This window comes from Syngnathus scovelli, chromosome 20 (genome assembly GCF_024217435.2).
Source record: "Syngnathus scovelli strain Florida chromosome 20, RoL_Ssco_1.2, whole genome shotgun sequence".
NCBI classification, from domain to species: Eukaryota; Metazoa; Chordata; class Actinopteri; order Syngnathiformes; family Syngnathidae; genus Syngnathus; species Syngnathus scovelli.
Window position 1 is genome coordinate 5457305 of NC_090866.1, and position 17718 is coordinate 5475022.

Genomic DNA, 17718 nt, shown 5'->3' on the forward strand with positions numbered 1-17718 from the left:
CAGTCAAACAAACAGTGAGGGCGACAAAAGCGGAAGCTGCTGTCGGCCACAGCTCCCACCCAGACACTCACACTCAAGCGCTCACAAATGTTTGACACTACACTAGGCCCCGCCTCTTAAGGCCATGTACACAAAATTGAAAAATAGGTCTAATATTTCCAATCCAATGTGGTTGGTTTTTTTTTTTGTCCTGCTTGTATAGGTGCATACAGAACAGATGCGGCACTTAGAGCAGAATAGCAATGAGGACGAGGGGGGAATGACCATTTTGAGAATGCATGGCACAGCAGCACACAAGCGCAGGGGAGTTTTAAAAAAAATAAAAACCCACACAGCTCCATCTGTTCCATCAGCAACTCCTCTACGGCGAACTGTGATGGGACACCGTTATGCTTGATGCGCATCAGTACGTAAGGCGTCTACGACTGTGATTTCTCGCAACGTCAATATTGGACGAGGGCCCAGTGGAGCTTTTTGGAGGAACACTCCACCTACGTGCAGAGTGCAGTGATAGTTTTTTTTTTTTTTTTTTTTGCAGATGAGGCCCGACACAGCTTCCACAGTACAGACTCGCATCATTCCTGCACACGACAGCACGACTCCGTGTAACAATGCAAGGCAACAACCACCCAATCGGCACACATGACTTCACATTCAGCTCAGCTGGAAGTAGAGCGCACGTGAGCTTCCATCCTGAATCATGATGGCGACTCGCTGCTCGTACCACCGGTTGCACAAAAAGAGATGACGACTGTCACATAATAAATAATAGGGTGACACTGATCGTGTTGACGATGCGAGTGGACATTCATCATTCGTAAATTGCGACAGAATCAGAGTTGCATGTGTGCATAATTACTCGTGCAGTGCGTTAAGAGTGATGGTCACCATATGATCTATTATTTTGCAAGGTCATGGACATGCATGTCACTCACTCACCGTACACTCCTTGGCAACGGATGCCCTCCACGAGCAGCGCCAGTAGCCCCACGACGCAGATAACCGGATCCATCCTTTATTTTCTCTCTCTTTCACCGCGGTAATAATCTCTGCATGATCCAAAGGAGAAGCAATCAATCTGCGCGTCGTGTAAGGCTTTAAATTCCGCACCACCACCAAAAAAAAAAAAGGCAAAAGAAAAGGGGTTCTAGAAGTGTCGGATGTGGACCTTTTTTTTGTCTTTATTCTTCTTCAGCAAGCTTGCATCGGCTCCTCCGTGCAGGTAGCGAGGGAGCCCGAGGGACTGTGCCGAGGAGGACTGCAGGCGGGCAGTAGCGTGGTAGAGTCGGGCATATCTCCTCCTGGATGTGCATATGTGCTCACAGTTGCAGAATCCACACGGAGGTAGCGATGCAGATGTAAGAGCATCGGGGCGGTGGTAGCAGCGGTGGCGGCGACGCGCGCATCCCAGCCGCTCGACGGATCGGGTCTAAAGGTCCGCTTTTGAGTGCAGAGGAGCCGGCGAGAGTGCAAGGCTGCTGGAAGGAGTGAGCAAAGGAGGCGGGGGGCTGCGCTTCCACGGCTCGCTCAGTCAGTGTTGTTGCGCAAGCCGGGGTGAGGGAAAGGAGGCGACGTCAAGAGGAGGTGCGCGACTCCTCACACTCATCAGTATGGGAGAGTCGGCATCAGGGAAGGCTGGAGAGACGCAGCTGTTTGGGGCTGGGAGGAGGAGGAGGAGGAAGAGGAAGAGGAGGAGGAGGAAGATGTGATGGGTGGATGAGAGAGTGAGAGAGAGAAGCAGAGCGAGAGACATTTAACAAATATTTAACATGTATTTTTAAAATTTGAAAACTAAAACGTGATGTCAATTATTTAATGTTTTTGTTCTTGTGGCGTCTGTCGTAAAGCGAGGTGCTCCTGGGTTTTGGAATTTTTAATAAAATATTTCCTGAATATTTTTGTCCACCAATGCAACCATTTGACTTTAATAGAAAATATTTGTCTTGTATTTTACTTACGGTAATTAAAGTAGATAAAAGGGGCGTGGCGGCCAATGGGAATTGTCGACCGGCCAGTCCATTTTAGGGCATTGACATTCCGTTGCTGAGGATGTTCAGTTGTGACCCATTTAATCATAAGGATTGCTGTCCTGGATTGTGTAGTTTTTGTGAGACATTTGGAAAATATGTTAGTCTTACAAAATGTGAAATTAACTTGCATAGTGGGTCCTTTGAGAATCCTTTTTTACACCCCATACATTCACATTTTAATAAATCAACTACAAGCAATTAAATCAGAATAGCGTGCTCATGGCTGAATGCTTAAGAGCATAAAAGAGTCATTAAATTGCAAATTCTACTGGGTTTGTCCATCATATAAAAATGAAGCAGTCGATGGTAATTGAAGCATTATTTTGAAATGTATAATGATGATATAATATGGCATTGATACATAGTCATTCCATCGCTGACATTGATGAAAGGACACTGCACTGCGCTAAACTGCTTTTACGATGACTCAGTACTGGTGATAACAAGTGGTAGTGAATTTCCAGTCATGGCTAAAGTTCTTTACAGGGTACATTTTGGCAGATTTGGTGACCATGAACTAAATAAATAAATAAATAAATAAATAAATAAAGTAGTGTTTGGCTTTTTATTGTTCTACTGATACACTAAAGTGTGTGCACTATAAGTGGCCAGACCTTACAGTAGCTGTTTCCTAGCAACATGTTTTATAAGAAAACCACTTAATCATTCAATGTTTCGTACGTGACCCTCAACTACAAGAAGTGTGCACACAGCACCCAATGGAGAAGATCCCAAATAATTGCTCTTTCTGTTGCCTTGGGAATTCTTACATTCAGTGTCATTACCTTGATGGCAACTTTGCATGATTACCTTGCTCAGGAGTTTAAAAAAAAAAAAAAAAAAAAAAATCAGTGCAGTCGACATTTAAAACAGGCCATTAGAAATTTTCCATTAATGTCTAATCTTGTCCTGCGGTCCATTTTACGCCGGACGTCGGTGATCTCGAACGGCGTCAGGATTTTATTTTCAGCTCGTAACTCGCTTTTGTTTTATTTCTGGGTGTCAAGAGTATGGCGCTGATTAATTTTATGGTCGCAAGCTCAAGTGATTTTACTATGCGTGTTTTGAGGCTGCGAATAGTACCAATGCGGTGGTCTATTAAGTTAAATATAGCCTGTTTTTCACTTGCCGTTTCATTGTTGCTAGGCTAATGAGAATTGGCATGACCTAAAGCTAGCTCACCTAACTGCAGAGGAACAATATCACTCTCATTACCCGAAATCTCCTACAAATCCTTCTGGAGTTTACATTATTGTGTAAGGGTCTTCTTCCTATCCTTGCAGGAATTCAAACCTCTCGCATCGCAGAATTATTGCGTGAACTGGGCTGCCTTCATTAAAATGTCACAATTAAGAGGCCGGCGGCATGAGCGCAGTGTCACCGAGTAGCTTCAACAAGAGGCTTTATGAACATAATACCAAGGGTGACATTTCGCTACGTTTTTACGCGGGCTGATGAGGTGCTCGGTATGACGTGAAACACGAGAATGTGGCATTTAAGAGCAAATCTCTGGGGGAACACGCGGGTCATGTCGTAGTTCAGGGTTAGAAAATAGGTATGATGGAGTCTTGTCCCAAATCTCTAATCTGATTAAAATTTGCAATGAATTCATCCAGGTGCCTATACTGTAATCAGGCATTAACCATTTGCGCCGCCATCGATTAACCCGCACGGCGGTCCATCTATTCTTACAGTGTTGGAACCTTCTATCGGCCTTATCGATCACCGCCGCTCCCCCGCTGATTCCACCCAACTCATCCAATTGATTCTGTCACGGCCGTTTTGGTGAGACAGCACAGAGTCGACTCAGCGCGCTAATTAAGCTGTGCTCCGCCATTTGGACGGCCTTGGAAACCTACTCGCTCAGAGAATCCTTCTCGCCGCCATGAGTAGCATTAAAAGTAATTCTATCGAGTCGTTCATTTTTACATACTATAATGCTGCTGCCCGCATTTACTTCTGCTGCTGGTGTTGATTCTCAACTACTGATACATATATATTGGAGTCACATCTGTTAGGTGTTATGCGCGTATATAGTATATTGTTTAACACATACAGTACTGCTGACAATTATTGCTGCTGTCCACATGGACTTTTATATCTATAGACTCTGGTATATATTTATTAATTTACAGGTTGTCACATTATTCATGTTGACTATACTCATTCTTGGTCTCTTGTGTACACAGATATTTCCAAGCGCTTGATATCGTTATCCTCGTGCGCCGCCCGGTACTGTCCATTTAGTCTTATTCTATTCCATTCGATTAATCCAGCAAAGATTAGCTACGCCTCCTTAAAAGAAGAAAAGGGCTACTTTAATATCATAGACCGAGCAAGCACAATCGGGCCGCGCAGGCATTCCCAGTGTACTGCTCTGTGCCTGAGAATGTAATTGTCTTTCTAGAAAAGATTACAAAAACCAGCCTAGTGTCAGCCCGTGCGTGCTCCTACAAACCGCTAGTTGCACTGCCACCATTTCGAGAGGGAACGCTCATGCGCAAGTTAACTTTTCACTGGATTCGGACAGGCGCCAAATTACACACGAGGCGCTCTCCAAAAGGCCAAAGGTAATCATTGTTTGTACCTGAGCGAGGTTATTAGCAGATGCTGCTAATTGGTTGTTTGGGAAAGGCACTTACTTACAGTTCATATGTACATATGTGCCATTTAATTTCTGTATTTGAATTTTAAATTGAAGTACTCCATATGTGCATAAAGGTTGGAGAAAAACGACACGACACCACAAACCAACTGACATGTACTGTTCCGTGCAGAACATGGAAGGATATCCAAACAGCACTCCGCATGTAATCACTGGTCAAATGAAATAGGGCCGCAATCACTTTAAGCCGACTTGTGAGAAAACAAATGAATTATTGATGCGCGATGAATATTGCATATCATGCTACAAAAATTGTTGCCGTCTCTCTCGCCATCATAAGGCGGTGGATTTGATTTACACGGCTGCTTTTCCACAGGGCCGGCGGAGCGGAATTGTAATCACCTTGCAACACATGAAAAGAAAGCATCATGACTGTTATTACCGTGTCATTTTTTTCCCCCTGACCTGCGACACAAACATTATTATCATTCTTGTCTCTCATTTCATATCAACATGAAGTCAGCCAGTTCTAGATTGCATTAATAGACATAAAAAATAAAAAGTCTCTACGGTGTTCATGGGCAACATATGATTAAATTTACCAGTTTTTTCCCTGCATGGTGAGATGGAAGCCTCAAAACAAGCAGCTCCTCTTACGTCGCAAATGGGTGATGATGCTAAGTGGAATTTGATTCTACACTTTTCCAACAGGAATTGGCTGCCATCTTGAAAAATAAATATGACAGGAAGTGACGTCAGCTAGATAGGAAGTTTACATATCGTAATTTTCGGACTATAAGTCGCGGTTTTTTTTCATAGTTTGGGTGGGGGGGCGACTTATACTCAGGAGCGACTTATGTTTTTTTTCACAAATTTTTATTTGATCATTAACACATCAAGTACTTTGCGTGTCACATTACTTACAAGTATAGTTGACCACTTCACATGTTATTTTTAGTATAGTTGATCACTTCACATGCTTTTATATCTATCTTGAACATATTCAAAACATAAAAAATAGAGAAAAATCAAATAAAGCAATTAACACTTTAAAGCGCCATATCCAAGTCCACTGTCTGCTGTATGTGTCACGTCGCCCCCAACTGCTCCACTATGTGTCTGTTGTCTTGGTTTCTGTCTGTGTGCTCGCCCCTCCCCTCCTGTGTGCCCATGATCAGTGTGATTGTTCCCACCTGCCTCTCGTTACCTGTCTTGTATAAAAGTCCTGTCTGCCCCTCTCCCCCTGTCGGATCATTGGTATTGGTATTGGTATTGGTATTGTTATTGGTTTGGTTTTGGTCATTGGTTTTGGTTCCTGTCGTTCGGTGTGTTGTCCTGTCTTGGTGCCGTCATGTCCTGCTGTCTTGTTTCACGTCCCGGTCAGTCAGTCAAGTTATTGTTTGCTATGTCATGTCAGTTGCCTTTTGAGTTCCGCCAATAAACCCTGGTCCAAGCTGCACTTGGTCGTCCTGCTCCATGCTCCACATCCGACCGTGACAGAATGATCCGACCATCACAACGACCAGCGCTTGGACCCCCCTCCACCACCAGCTCCCGCTGCGACGCCCGATCGTCGTCCGAGCTTGTTCCAGCGACGTCGGACTCACGGACGCCATCGGAGTTCCTCCCGGCACCATCGCCTCTGCGACCGTCGTCGGACTTCGCTGCCGCGACGCCGGACCCGCGGCCGCCATCGGAGTGCTTCTGGCGCCAGCGGCTTTGCGGCCGCGATCGGACTCTGGTGCCGCGACGCCGGACCCACGGCCGCCGTTGGAGTGCCTCCCGGCGTCATCAGACTCACGGCCGCCATCGGGCTCCACCCCAGCGTCGCAGGACCCGCGAACGTCGCCAGACATCCAAGCCCGCTGCGTCGGACCCGCGGTCGTCCCTGGCTCCACTCCCACTGCTGCGGCGCGTGATGGCTCTTGCCGCTGCGCAGAGCCCCGCCTTCCGAGTGTCGCCGATCACCGTACGGACTTTGTGAGTGGCCGCCAATCACAGTACAGACTTCCGGAGTCGCCGCCAATTGCCGTACGGACTTCCTGAGTGGCCGCCGATTGCGGCACTGACTTTTGTATGCCGCTGAGTGCGGTTGTGTCTCCCCGAGGTCCCCGCCCGAGTGCGGCTCTGTCCCCTAGGTCCCCGCCCGAGTGCGGCTCTGTCCCCTAAGTCCCCGCCCGAGTGCGGCTCTGTCCCCTAGGTCCCCGCCCGAGTGCGGCTCTGTCCCCTAGGTCCCCGCCCGAGTGCGGCTCTGTCCCCTAGGTCCCCGCCCGAGTGCGGCTCTGTCCCCTTGGTCCCCGCCCGAGTGCGGCTCGGTCCCCTAGGTCCCCGCCCGAGTGCGGCTCTGTCCCCTAGGTCCCCGCCCGAGTGCGGCTCTGTCCCCTAAGTCCCCGCCCGAGTGCGGCTCTGTCCCCTAGGTCCCCGCCCGAGTGCGGCTCGGTCCCCTAGGTCCCCGCCCGAGTGCGGCTCTGTCCCCTAGGTCCCCGCCCGAGTGCGGCTCTGTCCCCTAGGTCCCCGCCCGAGTGCGGCTCTGTCCCCTAGGTCCCCGCCCGAGTGCGGCTCTGTCCCCTAGGTCCCCGCCCGAGTGCGGCTCTGTCCCCTAGGTCCCCGCCCGAGTGCGGCTCTGTCCCCTAGGTCACCGCCCGAGTGCGGATCTGTCCCCGAAGTCACCGCCCGAGTGCGGCTCTGTCCCCTTGGTCCCCGCCTGAGTGCGGCGCGGTTCGGTTCCCCAAGTCGCCGCCCGAGTGCGGCGCGGTTCGGTTCCCCAAGTCGCCGCCCGAGTGCGGCGCGGTTCGGTTCCCCCAAGTCGCCGCCCGAGTGCGGCGCGGTTCGGTTCCCCAAGTCGCTGCCCGAGTGCGGCGCGGTTCGGTTCCCCAAGTCGCCGCCCGAGTGCGGCGCGGTTCGGTTCCCCAGGTCGCCGCCCGAGTGCGGCGCGGTTCGGTTCCCCTAGTTTGTTTTTTTTTTTTTTTGGGACGTCGGGAGACGTCCCTTGTGGGGGGGGGTTCTGTCACGTCGCCCCCAACTGCTCCACTATGTGTCTGTTGTCTTGGTTTCTGTCTGTGTGCTCGCCCCTCCCCTCCTGTGTGCCCATGATCAGTGTGATTGTTCCCACCTGCCTCTCGTTACCTGTCTTGTATAAAAGTCCTGTCTGCCCCTCTCTCCCTGTCGGATCATTGGTATTGGTATTGGTATTGGTATTGGTATTGTTATTGGTTTGGTTTTGGTCATTGGTTTTGGTTCCTGTCGTTCGGTGTGTTGTCCTGTCTTGGTGCCGTCATGTCCTGCTGTCTTGTTTCACGTCCCGGTCAGTCAGTCAAGTTATTGTTTGCTATGTCATGTCAGTTGCCTTTTGAGTTCCGCCAATAAACCCTGGTCCAAGCTGCACTTGGTCGTCCTGCTCCATGCTCCACATCCGACCGTGACAGTATGCACCCTTGCTCCATTTTTGCTCCTCTTATATTTATTATGTTATTTGTTTATTTATTATTTATTTATTCATCACTCTTATTTATTCATTGTTTGTGCCTTCTTGTTTTTTTTTTGTGTGTGTTGTTTACTTGTATGCATATTGTGTACTATGTTTTGTCACCGTGGGATAGTGGAAACGTAATTTCGATCTCTTTGTGTGTCTTGGCATATGAAGAAATCGACAATAAAGCAGACTTTGACTGATGAAACAACCAAATAAACAAAACAAAAAAACTACATCTGGAAAAAAAAATATTTTCAGACGAAACTGGATGAGGGCGCTCTAAATGGAAAGGGCTAAAGAAAAATGGCACCAAAAAGAAACTCATATTTTGCAGGTAGCAAACTTCAAGTTGTAAAATATGCAGCCGAAAACAGTAATCGAGCAGCAGAAAGAAAGTTTGGAGAACCGTGATGTACCAAAGCATTACTGTAATTTGAATTTCAAGTGACGTCAGTGGCACGGCATGGCGCGGCGGTTGTTTACATAAAGGACAAACGTACCGGCATCATTAGCGGCTTTGTTTCTAAGTGACATGGAGGACGCAGAGATTGAAGGAATTAAGGATTTGGAGTGACATAGAAGGTTTGAAAAACTATTATGGCTTTTACGGACGCCCGGTCCTACTCTACCGAGCTCTCGTTCACCTCCGTGGATCGAAGTTGGGGGCCGGCGCTCGGCCGGGTGGCTGTCCGCGGATGGTGCATGGGGCTCAGACATGGCTTTTACGCACGCCCAGTCCTATTGTATGGAGCTCTCTTCCACATCGGTGGCTGGAAGTTCACGCCGTCACACGCTTGGAAGTTTGTTTTGTTAAATAAAGAGCCGTTTACCAAACCCACGTCTTTCCTTGTACTTTGTTAACACTACAATATAGTTATATAGTAGATCTGTGGAATAACGACGAGGCTGACGTCAGGACGCATGCGCGGCGTTGTTGACAAAGGACGAGGAATTTGATCGATGGATTTAATGATTTAAAGTGCACAGATGGTTTGATAATATTGCTTATATAATAGTTATTTGAAATATAATTTATATATCGTTATAAGGGCCTATGGAATATTTTGAATTGCAAGCGCCGTCAGCCGCGCGCACCCGTTGTTGACAAAGAACGATCGATGGATTTAATGAATTGGAGTGACACCAATGGTTTTATAAACATGTTATTTATGTAATAGTTGTGTTTAATAACTGTACATGTTACGTCAGGCCCGTTCTCAGCTCTTTGTTTGTGTTTGTCACATTAGCATACCTATCGTTTAGCCTGTTGTTGCTATCGTTTAGCCTGTTGTTGATCGTTCATGATTGTTCTTGGTGTGGCATTTTGTCGAATAAATTGCCCCCCAAAATGTGACTTATACTCCGGAGCGACTTATATATGTTTTTTTCACTTTTTGGGCCATTTTATGGCTGGTGCGACTTATACTCCGGAGCGACTTATAGTCCGAAAATTATGGTACTTTTTATGTATCTTTTTCTGAGCATGTTAGCTTGTTTAAGCCGCAGGGCGGCTGTTGAGTGTGGGAACGATGATGGGTGTGTCTCTTGAGAGCATAGGCAAGCAGAACGGCGTATGTGCTGCATGTGTGTGTTACGTGTGGGTTCTAACATTCGCTGTTCTCAGCACTGCCTAAGAGATGTTCGGGTGCCAAAGAACTTTGCCAAAGAGCAGCAGCGCGGCTTAATGAATAGATGCTCACGTCATGGGCTGATTAAAGACTTCATTAAAAAGCACACAAGCCTTTCTGTACGGCTTAAGTACTTCTCGTCTTGCGTTGTTGGCGGAAATGTGAGTGTATGGGATCACATTTTGCATGCCGGTGGGCTAAACCAAATATTTGGCTCAGGAGAATCCACAGTTTTGGAAAGATCAGCCCCCCTAAGCCGTTTTGACTTAATGATATGAAATTGACCAAGTATGACTTAGGTTGGGGAAGCAGAAAAAAAATGTCCATTTTATATCAGAAGGATCAAAAAAACAACTGAGGAAATCATCTCCACTCACACTGCAGTCAGTTTTAATGAGCTCCACTTGCAGGTGGATGACAGTGCACTCTGAATGGTTACTGACAAGAAGTCTGATGCGCTACAGATCTCGACGTTTGCGCTGAATGATGGGACAGGATATCGGACGCATCAGATTGCGAGGCTCTCAGCACGGGTAGTGGCAAAGACACAAAAAAAAACTGCTGCGTCCTGCTCACCGGGTTCGTCGGGGGAAGACCGATAGTATTAGTCACATATCGATCTTGTGCCTCCCGTCAAGCTGCCGCGACATATTCCTTGCGGCAGCTCATTGCCCCAAAAAAGCAGGTAGCTATGACAGGGGGGGGAGGGTCGTTGAACTCCTCGTGAGCTTTGACATGGAGAGAGGACGGTAATTTGTCTGACATACTGTAAAGAGCACTCGGTGAAGAACAAACCCTCCATCAAAGTCAAGCTCTAATACCAGCTAGCAGAAGCCGGTACAGGCAGCAAGATGAAGGCGCAGTGGCTCTTTCATGCACAAAACATAAAACGTGCAAGAGACTATCCAAATGCTGTGTCTTTGATGACTCCTTGCGTGCTGTTTACAAAAATGTGCACTATTTTTTCACTGGGGGGAAAAAAATGCTTTAATGTTTACATCAGCGCAGGTCCCGCCTCTCACTTGCATTTAGCTGCGAAAAGTTCCTGCTCCCAGTGTGAGCTGCGATGGGAAATGCAACGGATGAAGAGATGCCAAAATAACGTGTCTGAATCACTTTGCTTGAGAATGGGATGTATTCCCACTCAAGTATACGCATAATTCATTTGAATGAGAGACAGATGAAGACATGAAAGCCTGAACTCTCTATAAGGGACCTGATGCATAATTCCTGCCTCATAAAACTTGACGTGTTCTTATGTGTGTCTGTTTGGATTTTATTCACTAAGAGGTCACAACATTGGCAAATGAATGTCCTTCATTGTTGAATATTTTCCCTCCATGTTGCATAAGTACTGCAATTCCAATTCGACATCAGCATTCATTTATAAAAGAACGAAGTTGGCGAGGCGTTCGCGGCAAAGCGTTGCCTTCAAGGACGCTCCGTTGTCAAGAAATGTCCTTTCAGTGCGCTCGAGTACAATATAAGTAAAAATGGTGTCATGAAGAACATCGGGTTAACAGCAAAGTGAATATGTTGGCAACCTTTTTCAATTTCTTGAGTAGACCGGTGATGCATTGTTTCACGATTAGGCTAAATTCACTCCACCGTGTGCGTGTTTCGTGTGCTCTGGCTGAAAATGTCATTTCATTTCTTGGTCATGTAAGTCCGCGTTGACGATGTGACATTTCGTTCGCAACTACAGGTTTTGATCTCAGACAATAAAATGCAGCATTTTTTAGAAGGCAGAAATTGCTGTAATGGGATGACTGCGCAGAATTCTGACAAAAAAGGCCTTGAGAGCAAGTCCACAAATCCAGGGAGAAATCTACTAAATGGTCCTTGAGTGTCGAATTCACATCTAACCTTCATATTATCATACATTATACAAATGTATTCATGCTTGTGTGTGTGAGTGAATTAATAAAGTTTGTGCCAATGCCAGAAGCTCACAATACAATGAAGGCTCCTTTTTTTTAAACTACTGGCATATTTGGCTGTGATAGTTACATACGCTTTTTTGCAAGGTCAACTGTTGATGCACGTGGATCTGACATTCAGCTTGGCCCAGCAAATCCATGACTGGTCCTAACCTGTCATCGCTCATCCTTGCCGTCTCGATGATTAATTCAATGAGCCGTGTCTCCATCTCGACTGGATACGCTGAGCACATCCATTATGAACCTGTGAGAGCGATGCAAGCCTCGGTTAGACGGGAACATCACATGTTCAAGTTTCAGCTAATATTCTTGAGTTGGTTGGCGAGTGACTTTCAACTGAACACTGAATTCACAGATGGTTTAGATTTTTTTTTCCTATTACCAGGCCTCGACCTTAAAATTGTAAATATCGTTGAGGTTGTATCGCAAATAAACACACACGTCAGGGTGGGTTTTTTTTTTTTTGTTTTTTTTTTTTGAGGAGGGCGGGTGAAAAGCTTTAGTGACCGCTACTTTTAATGCAGTGACAGCAGCAGCGAGATAATGAGTCCTGAAGACTGCTGATTCCTCTTTATGTCGCCCTCACAGGAAATCACCAAAACTCCAGCTGCTCATTATCCGTGTGGCTGCGTATGAAAACCTCTCCAGCACGCTGACTTCAAGGTGAGCCGCACACGCATTCCACAGCGCGCTCCCACATCCCACCTTAGCCGCCCACGTGGCAATTCCTCAGCTTTCCGCTTGCCCCTGCAGGGCCATTGTCCGAAACTTGCAAAGTGCGAGAGAGGACGCTGCAATGGATGCACGGGGTCTAATTAAAAGTGCCGCGGCGTGGGTGTCGAGGCTGCTTTGGACGGACAGTGTGGATAGGCCAAAATGACTCTTTGGGGTATTGACCCTCATTTTTCCACACAGCACCTTTGTTTGCTTCTATGTACATCGTCCTCCTCCACACTTTCTCCATGTTGATCGTCTGCCACTGCTGTGTTACTCCCGGGAGCAGCAAATTGCAATCCGTGCTCTGTCATGTGAATAGATTACCATTCCCAAGGGGAAACTAATACATTTTTTGATTCCAAGAAAATATCTATCACTAATACAACAAGGTCACGATTTTTTGAATTACATCTTTTTGATTTGATATGTGAACAATAAGATAGTTGTGCGCTCATTTGCCTCCGTAAAGTGGCACAAAGAAGACAAGGATGTGGGTAATTAAAGAGCACATCAGCTACGCCTCTTTCATTATCATGCGAACAGAGAGCTGAAAAAATTCCATTTTGAAATATTAATTTTCCACTTGATTAGATTCTAAGACTGACGGGAGGAACTTAAAGTGCAATTAGCCATCAATAAGGCCAGATTCTTACTGCGAGGGATTGCAGTTCCACATCACTTAAGGACATTCATTGAATGACGTCTCACCCGTTGTCGTACTTGTTGTCGCTTTTGTTGCCATGTCAACGCATGTCAGGTCCTTGTCAGGCAGCTTTGCATTTATAGCTGTGCTCCATTTCTTCAGACAAGTCAGTCTTAAATTAAGTTGAGTGCTTGTTAAAAATGCCTGGCAGATAAGCAAGCTAATAACGATGACATTGTTCTGAACGATCTAGTGTTTTGGTAAATTGGTAACTGACGATTGTTACAATACTGCGACAATATTACGACATGCTGATTTCTGTATTTTTTTTATTATTGCTGCGCCACATTAAAAAAAATTGCTCTCGGTGCCCCTTTGCGCTGACTTGGATATTTGTAGTCCCACCACATGCAGGCGCTAACACTTTTCTGGTTAATCATTTCCTTGCATCTCCCTTTTAAGCATCATAAATCGAGCTTGTAGGTGTTTCCATCGTGTGTGGTAAAACGCCTGTAAAAATGAGCGCACTTTTGATTACTTTTTAATTCCCCAGGATTTGACAGCAGCCGAGAATCAAAGAGGGGATTATATTTTACCGACTGTTGTACCGGTAAATCCAACAACTAAACGGGTGCATGTTGTTACCTTTTAGGATGGGTATATCCCAGCCACTCCGGCCTGGCCTGTAAATTGGATGACGCTTGCTACGTGATGAATACGGTCCTGAGATTACTTTAGTATCTGACAGGCGTGATTACCCAAACAAATAAAGGGCTCTAGTTATATGTTCCACCGCAGCGTCGGCTAGTTGTATCTACATGCCGATGTGTCGCTCCCTGTAATATACGGTGAATTCCAACCAATCGGCAATTATAATTTAACCAAGTCCCCAACTGCCCCATGAATAGTGAGAGTTCAGTGTAAAAGCAACTTGACAATAGCACTACATTATCTTTAGTGCTTTGAGACAAATTTTCATTGACCCACATGGCGACGTGACATAGAGCTTCTGCTTAGACGCTAATACGGATTGGAATGCAAGGCAAGTACTGCTAGCTTGTAATTAAAACGTCTCATCAGGGAACTGTGGGTCTAATGAGCCTCTTGCATTTCAGCCACACTGGAGCACAACTGTGAGCTTGGGCGACAAGTCCCCGCTGCTACTGCAGACGGTTTTGCAGTTTGCTTGCAAATAACCCAATCGCTTTGTATATGTTTACACAGCCCAATCAATGATTGAATGGATCCGAGGTTGGATGAGAGCTCTGAATCGTAACCCTTTTTTTTCGTTCTTAGCTTTAAAACCAGTTTAGAAATATTCGTCAAAACACTATGACCAGGCTCTACATATATTTGAAAGACCTGAATGACCTATTTCTTATTCACTTCGGGCGCAAGCATTATTCACAAGGAACAGGTGTTTCTTTTGACACCCCCTTTAGTGAGCCAGCAACCAACTGAGCGATGGTGCTCTGGCGAGACTTATGCTTGACATTCTCCTCCTTCACGGCATTGAATTTACAACTATGGTGTCACAGGTAAGTCAAAGACATGGTGCCTCGAAGGAGCGATGGTAAAAGGTAGAAGTGAGCATAAGGGCCAACCACGAAGCTCTCATCTGCCATTCCAATATGGTGGTTTCAAGGATCCAGGTTTCTTGACAACCAAAAGGTATTTAGTCCTAAATACAAAAGGTATCGTTCAAACGCGTTTACCTGTCCAGTCTTTTAGTTGCTATCAGCGATATTATCATCACATTATACAAATCAATTAGGAGCGCGCCGTCATAACGAGAGGTCAAGAAAGGGCATCATACCACCACAGTAACCTATTATAGAATTAACGCATCAATGAATAACTGTCAATTTTTGCATCACTCATAGAGAATGTTTACCACGGCTGTCAGTGGACACGTCCTCTAAATTCCCCCATTATCCTATCAGATTAAAAGCTCATTTGTAGTCTTATCGAGTAAGAATTCCTCTCGCTCTCCCCCCACGCTCCCCCGGTGGGAGTCAATTATTAACAAGAATATTCCTTACAAACCAAATTAGCCTCTCAAAACACGCTCGCACGCCAACACTAGGCAGCCCTACAAGCGTGGCTGTGTCGGAGGCAAAGGTGATGCCAGCGTTCGGTCGGGCGATCAAGCAAGACGCCTCTGCAGAAACACACACCGATGAATGGGATGCGTCCAACAACAAAGAGGAGATACTACAACCTTCACCGAGGAGGATTTGGCTTTGACGGTCTCGGAGGAGCGCAGGAAAAAAACATCGATCAAAACAATAAAATGCTTGTTAATCTATCCACTCCCCACCCACTCTTTCAGTAAGTTTTTAACATGTTAATATTCATACACATTTGTGGTTGGTCCTCATCAGATACACTTCAAAGTTGAGGATCTGATGCTTGTTTTAAAGGATCATAATTTCACAGTTGTTTGTATCCACATTGACAAAGGTACATAGAGGAGCGGTGACTCCCTTCTTAATGTTTTCCTACATGCCTCGACCAAATAATTTGGCACCTGAAAATCTGTATGAATCGCTTCATGTGCTTCTGTTTGTCTTTTCAGCCTGGCCGCTCAGTTCTTTGCATTGAACCCATTTGAGCCTTGGACAACCCCAGATAAAGTAGAAAGGGTAAGAAAGAAAACTTTTTGGGGAGTTCATAGTAAAAGTTGAAGCTTACTGCAGTTCATCAGAGTTTAGCGTGATGAAAACGTTTTTTTCCCAGTTTCACACTACTGACATGAAGTACCCAGGACTCCCTGGTCTAGAGGATCTTGGTATCAGTCCCTCCACCGTCGAGCAAAGGGCGATTGAGATTCTGAGGCGCCATCGCCGATTCCGTTTCCTGGAAGCTGATTTAGATGCAACCAAGCCAGCAAAAACCCTCAACTATTAAAGTACTAAATGAGTGGCTTATTGTCACTTCAGAATGCTTTAGCTATTCTGTATGTAAATAAAAAAAATAATTGTATCCTTAAAAGTGTTTTATGTTTGTCTCTTGGTAGATATAGTATCTCGTGTTGGCCATATAGCTGCACTTCATTCATGATGCACTGAAATCACAAACATTGTTCCAGAAACATTACAGTTATGGTACTAATGCACTGTACTGTGTGCGTGCGTGCGTGCGTGCGTATCATTTGTATAATAAAATTAGTTCTAGTCCGTAAGAATTGATTCAGGATTTTGTAATTTGTGCCACCACATTTTGAATCAGCCCAAGTAGAGGAGACAGGCAAATATTCATCTATCTAACCATTTTCTGTAGTGCGTGCCTTCATTCATGTCATGGGAGTGTCTAACCCAGGGGTGGGCAAAGTTTTTGACTTGCGGGCCGAATTGGGTTCTAAATTTTGACCGGGGGGCCGAACCAGGAGCAGTTGGATGTAGTGTTTGTGTGAAGTAATATAAACGACCTGTAAAGGTCATTGCATAAAAGATTTGGGCCTTTAGTAGGTAGTAACGCATGGATATTCAAAAAAAGTTTTTTGAAAACAAATGCATTTATTAACAGCATTAAAAAAAAAAACATCCCTAAAAAACTGCTATCAGTGATTCTCATAAAATATGACACTGTTATTATGAATAACAGTCTCCATCACTTCAGTGCCTGCAGGTCAGATTAATGAAAGATGTATGTTTATCTTATGAGATCACATCAAACGGCAAACATTCTGACCAAATATATCATCTCGAAGAATCGGTGAAAGCATACATCCAAATAAAGTAATCAAAACGGCAACACGGTGAGGGGTATCTGAAAATCAGAGCAGAGTTTTAACTCACAAACACCTGGTAACAGAGGTGAGGAAACGGGAAACACTTCCTTAAAGTAAGCCTTAAGAAATTTACAGGTTAAAATTAGTCACAAACAGGTGGTGCATCAATGCCTTTGAGCATCCTGCATTGTTTGAAAATGAGAATGGTCGCTAAGTTTCAATCCCTGCTATTTGTACAGCTCATATTCAAAATGCATTTTTTTACAACAAACTTGAAAGCCTCCCCTTCATTTTCAGTGGGAACAGTGTTGTTGGTCTCCCTTTTTTTGCTAGTGTGTCATAGTCTGGAGTAAAATTTGTTGTGGCAATTCTTAGGAGAGATCCGAGGTGTTGGTCCGTTTACCTAGATCTGTGACGGGTTGATGTTGATGTTCATGTGGCTGAACGTCACGTCGCGTACGTCGAGCCAAATTGGCCACTCTTTTAAAACACTCGGCACTCAATGTCCACCTTGCTTTTCCTTGGGCGACTCATTTTAATGGAAGGATTCCAGGGGAAGGTTTGTGGGTGGCTTTAGCGTAAAACTGTATCCGAAAGCTCGGCGCGCAAATTACAAGAATGCTGTCGTCACAGCCCACGCTCTAAATTCGGCACTGAGACAAATAGAGCGAGAGTGCGCCATTTCCGTACTACTGAGTACGTACACGCACTTGTGAGTGTGCACCGAGCTTTCTGACACGGCTTCCGGTAGTAAATGCGCAGGCGAGTGGTTCCCCATCTACTGGGGAAACGCAGTCATTGCAGGCAAAATGACCGGAAAAAAAAAAAAAGTTTAATAATACAATTTATTTAGGGTTGGCGGGCCGGATTAAACGGTCCCGTGGGCCGGATGTGGCCCGCGGGCCGTAGTTTGCCCATACCTGGTCTAACCACAGACCCATATAGATAAG

At 45.7% G+C, this 17718-nt stretch overlaps 1 protein-coding gene and 1 long non-coding RNA gene across 6 annotated transcripts in view; one reads left to right on the top strand and one right to left on the bottom strand.

Annotated features, from left to right (window-relative positions):
• Positions 1 to 1681, bottom strand: part of LOC125989892 (MAM domain-containing glycosylphosphatidylinositol anchor protein 2) — an 83355-nt gene extending 81674 nt beyond the window's left edge. For 2 of the 5 annotated variants that reach the window (XM_068649134.1, XM_068649135.1), the window contains exon 1: positions 940 to 1680. In XM_068649134.1, the coding sequence (XP_068505235.1) occupies positions 940 to 1012 (73 nt within the window). In that variant the 5' untranslated portion in view covers positions 1013 to 1680. Of the gene's footprint in view, positions 1 to 939 lie in introns of all 5 variants that reach the window. The other 3 variants (XM_068649133.1, XR_011085921.1, XM_049756366.2) reach the window with 3 other exon arrangements.
• Positions 1682 to 8597: 6916 nt separating this feature from the next.
• On the top strand, positions 8598 to 16029 carry LOC125989908 (uncharacterized). Its single transcript, XR_007488742.2, has 4 exons — positions 8598 to 8689; positions 12264 to 12338; positions 15614 to 15680; positions 15775 to 16029. It is a non-coding gene; the product is annotated as an uncharacterized lncRNA (long non-coding RNA).
• Positions 16030 to 17718: the final 1689 nt, after the last annotated feature.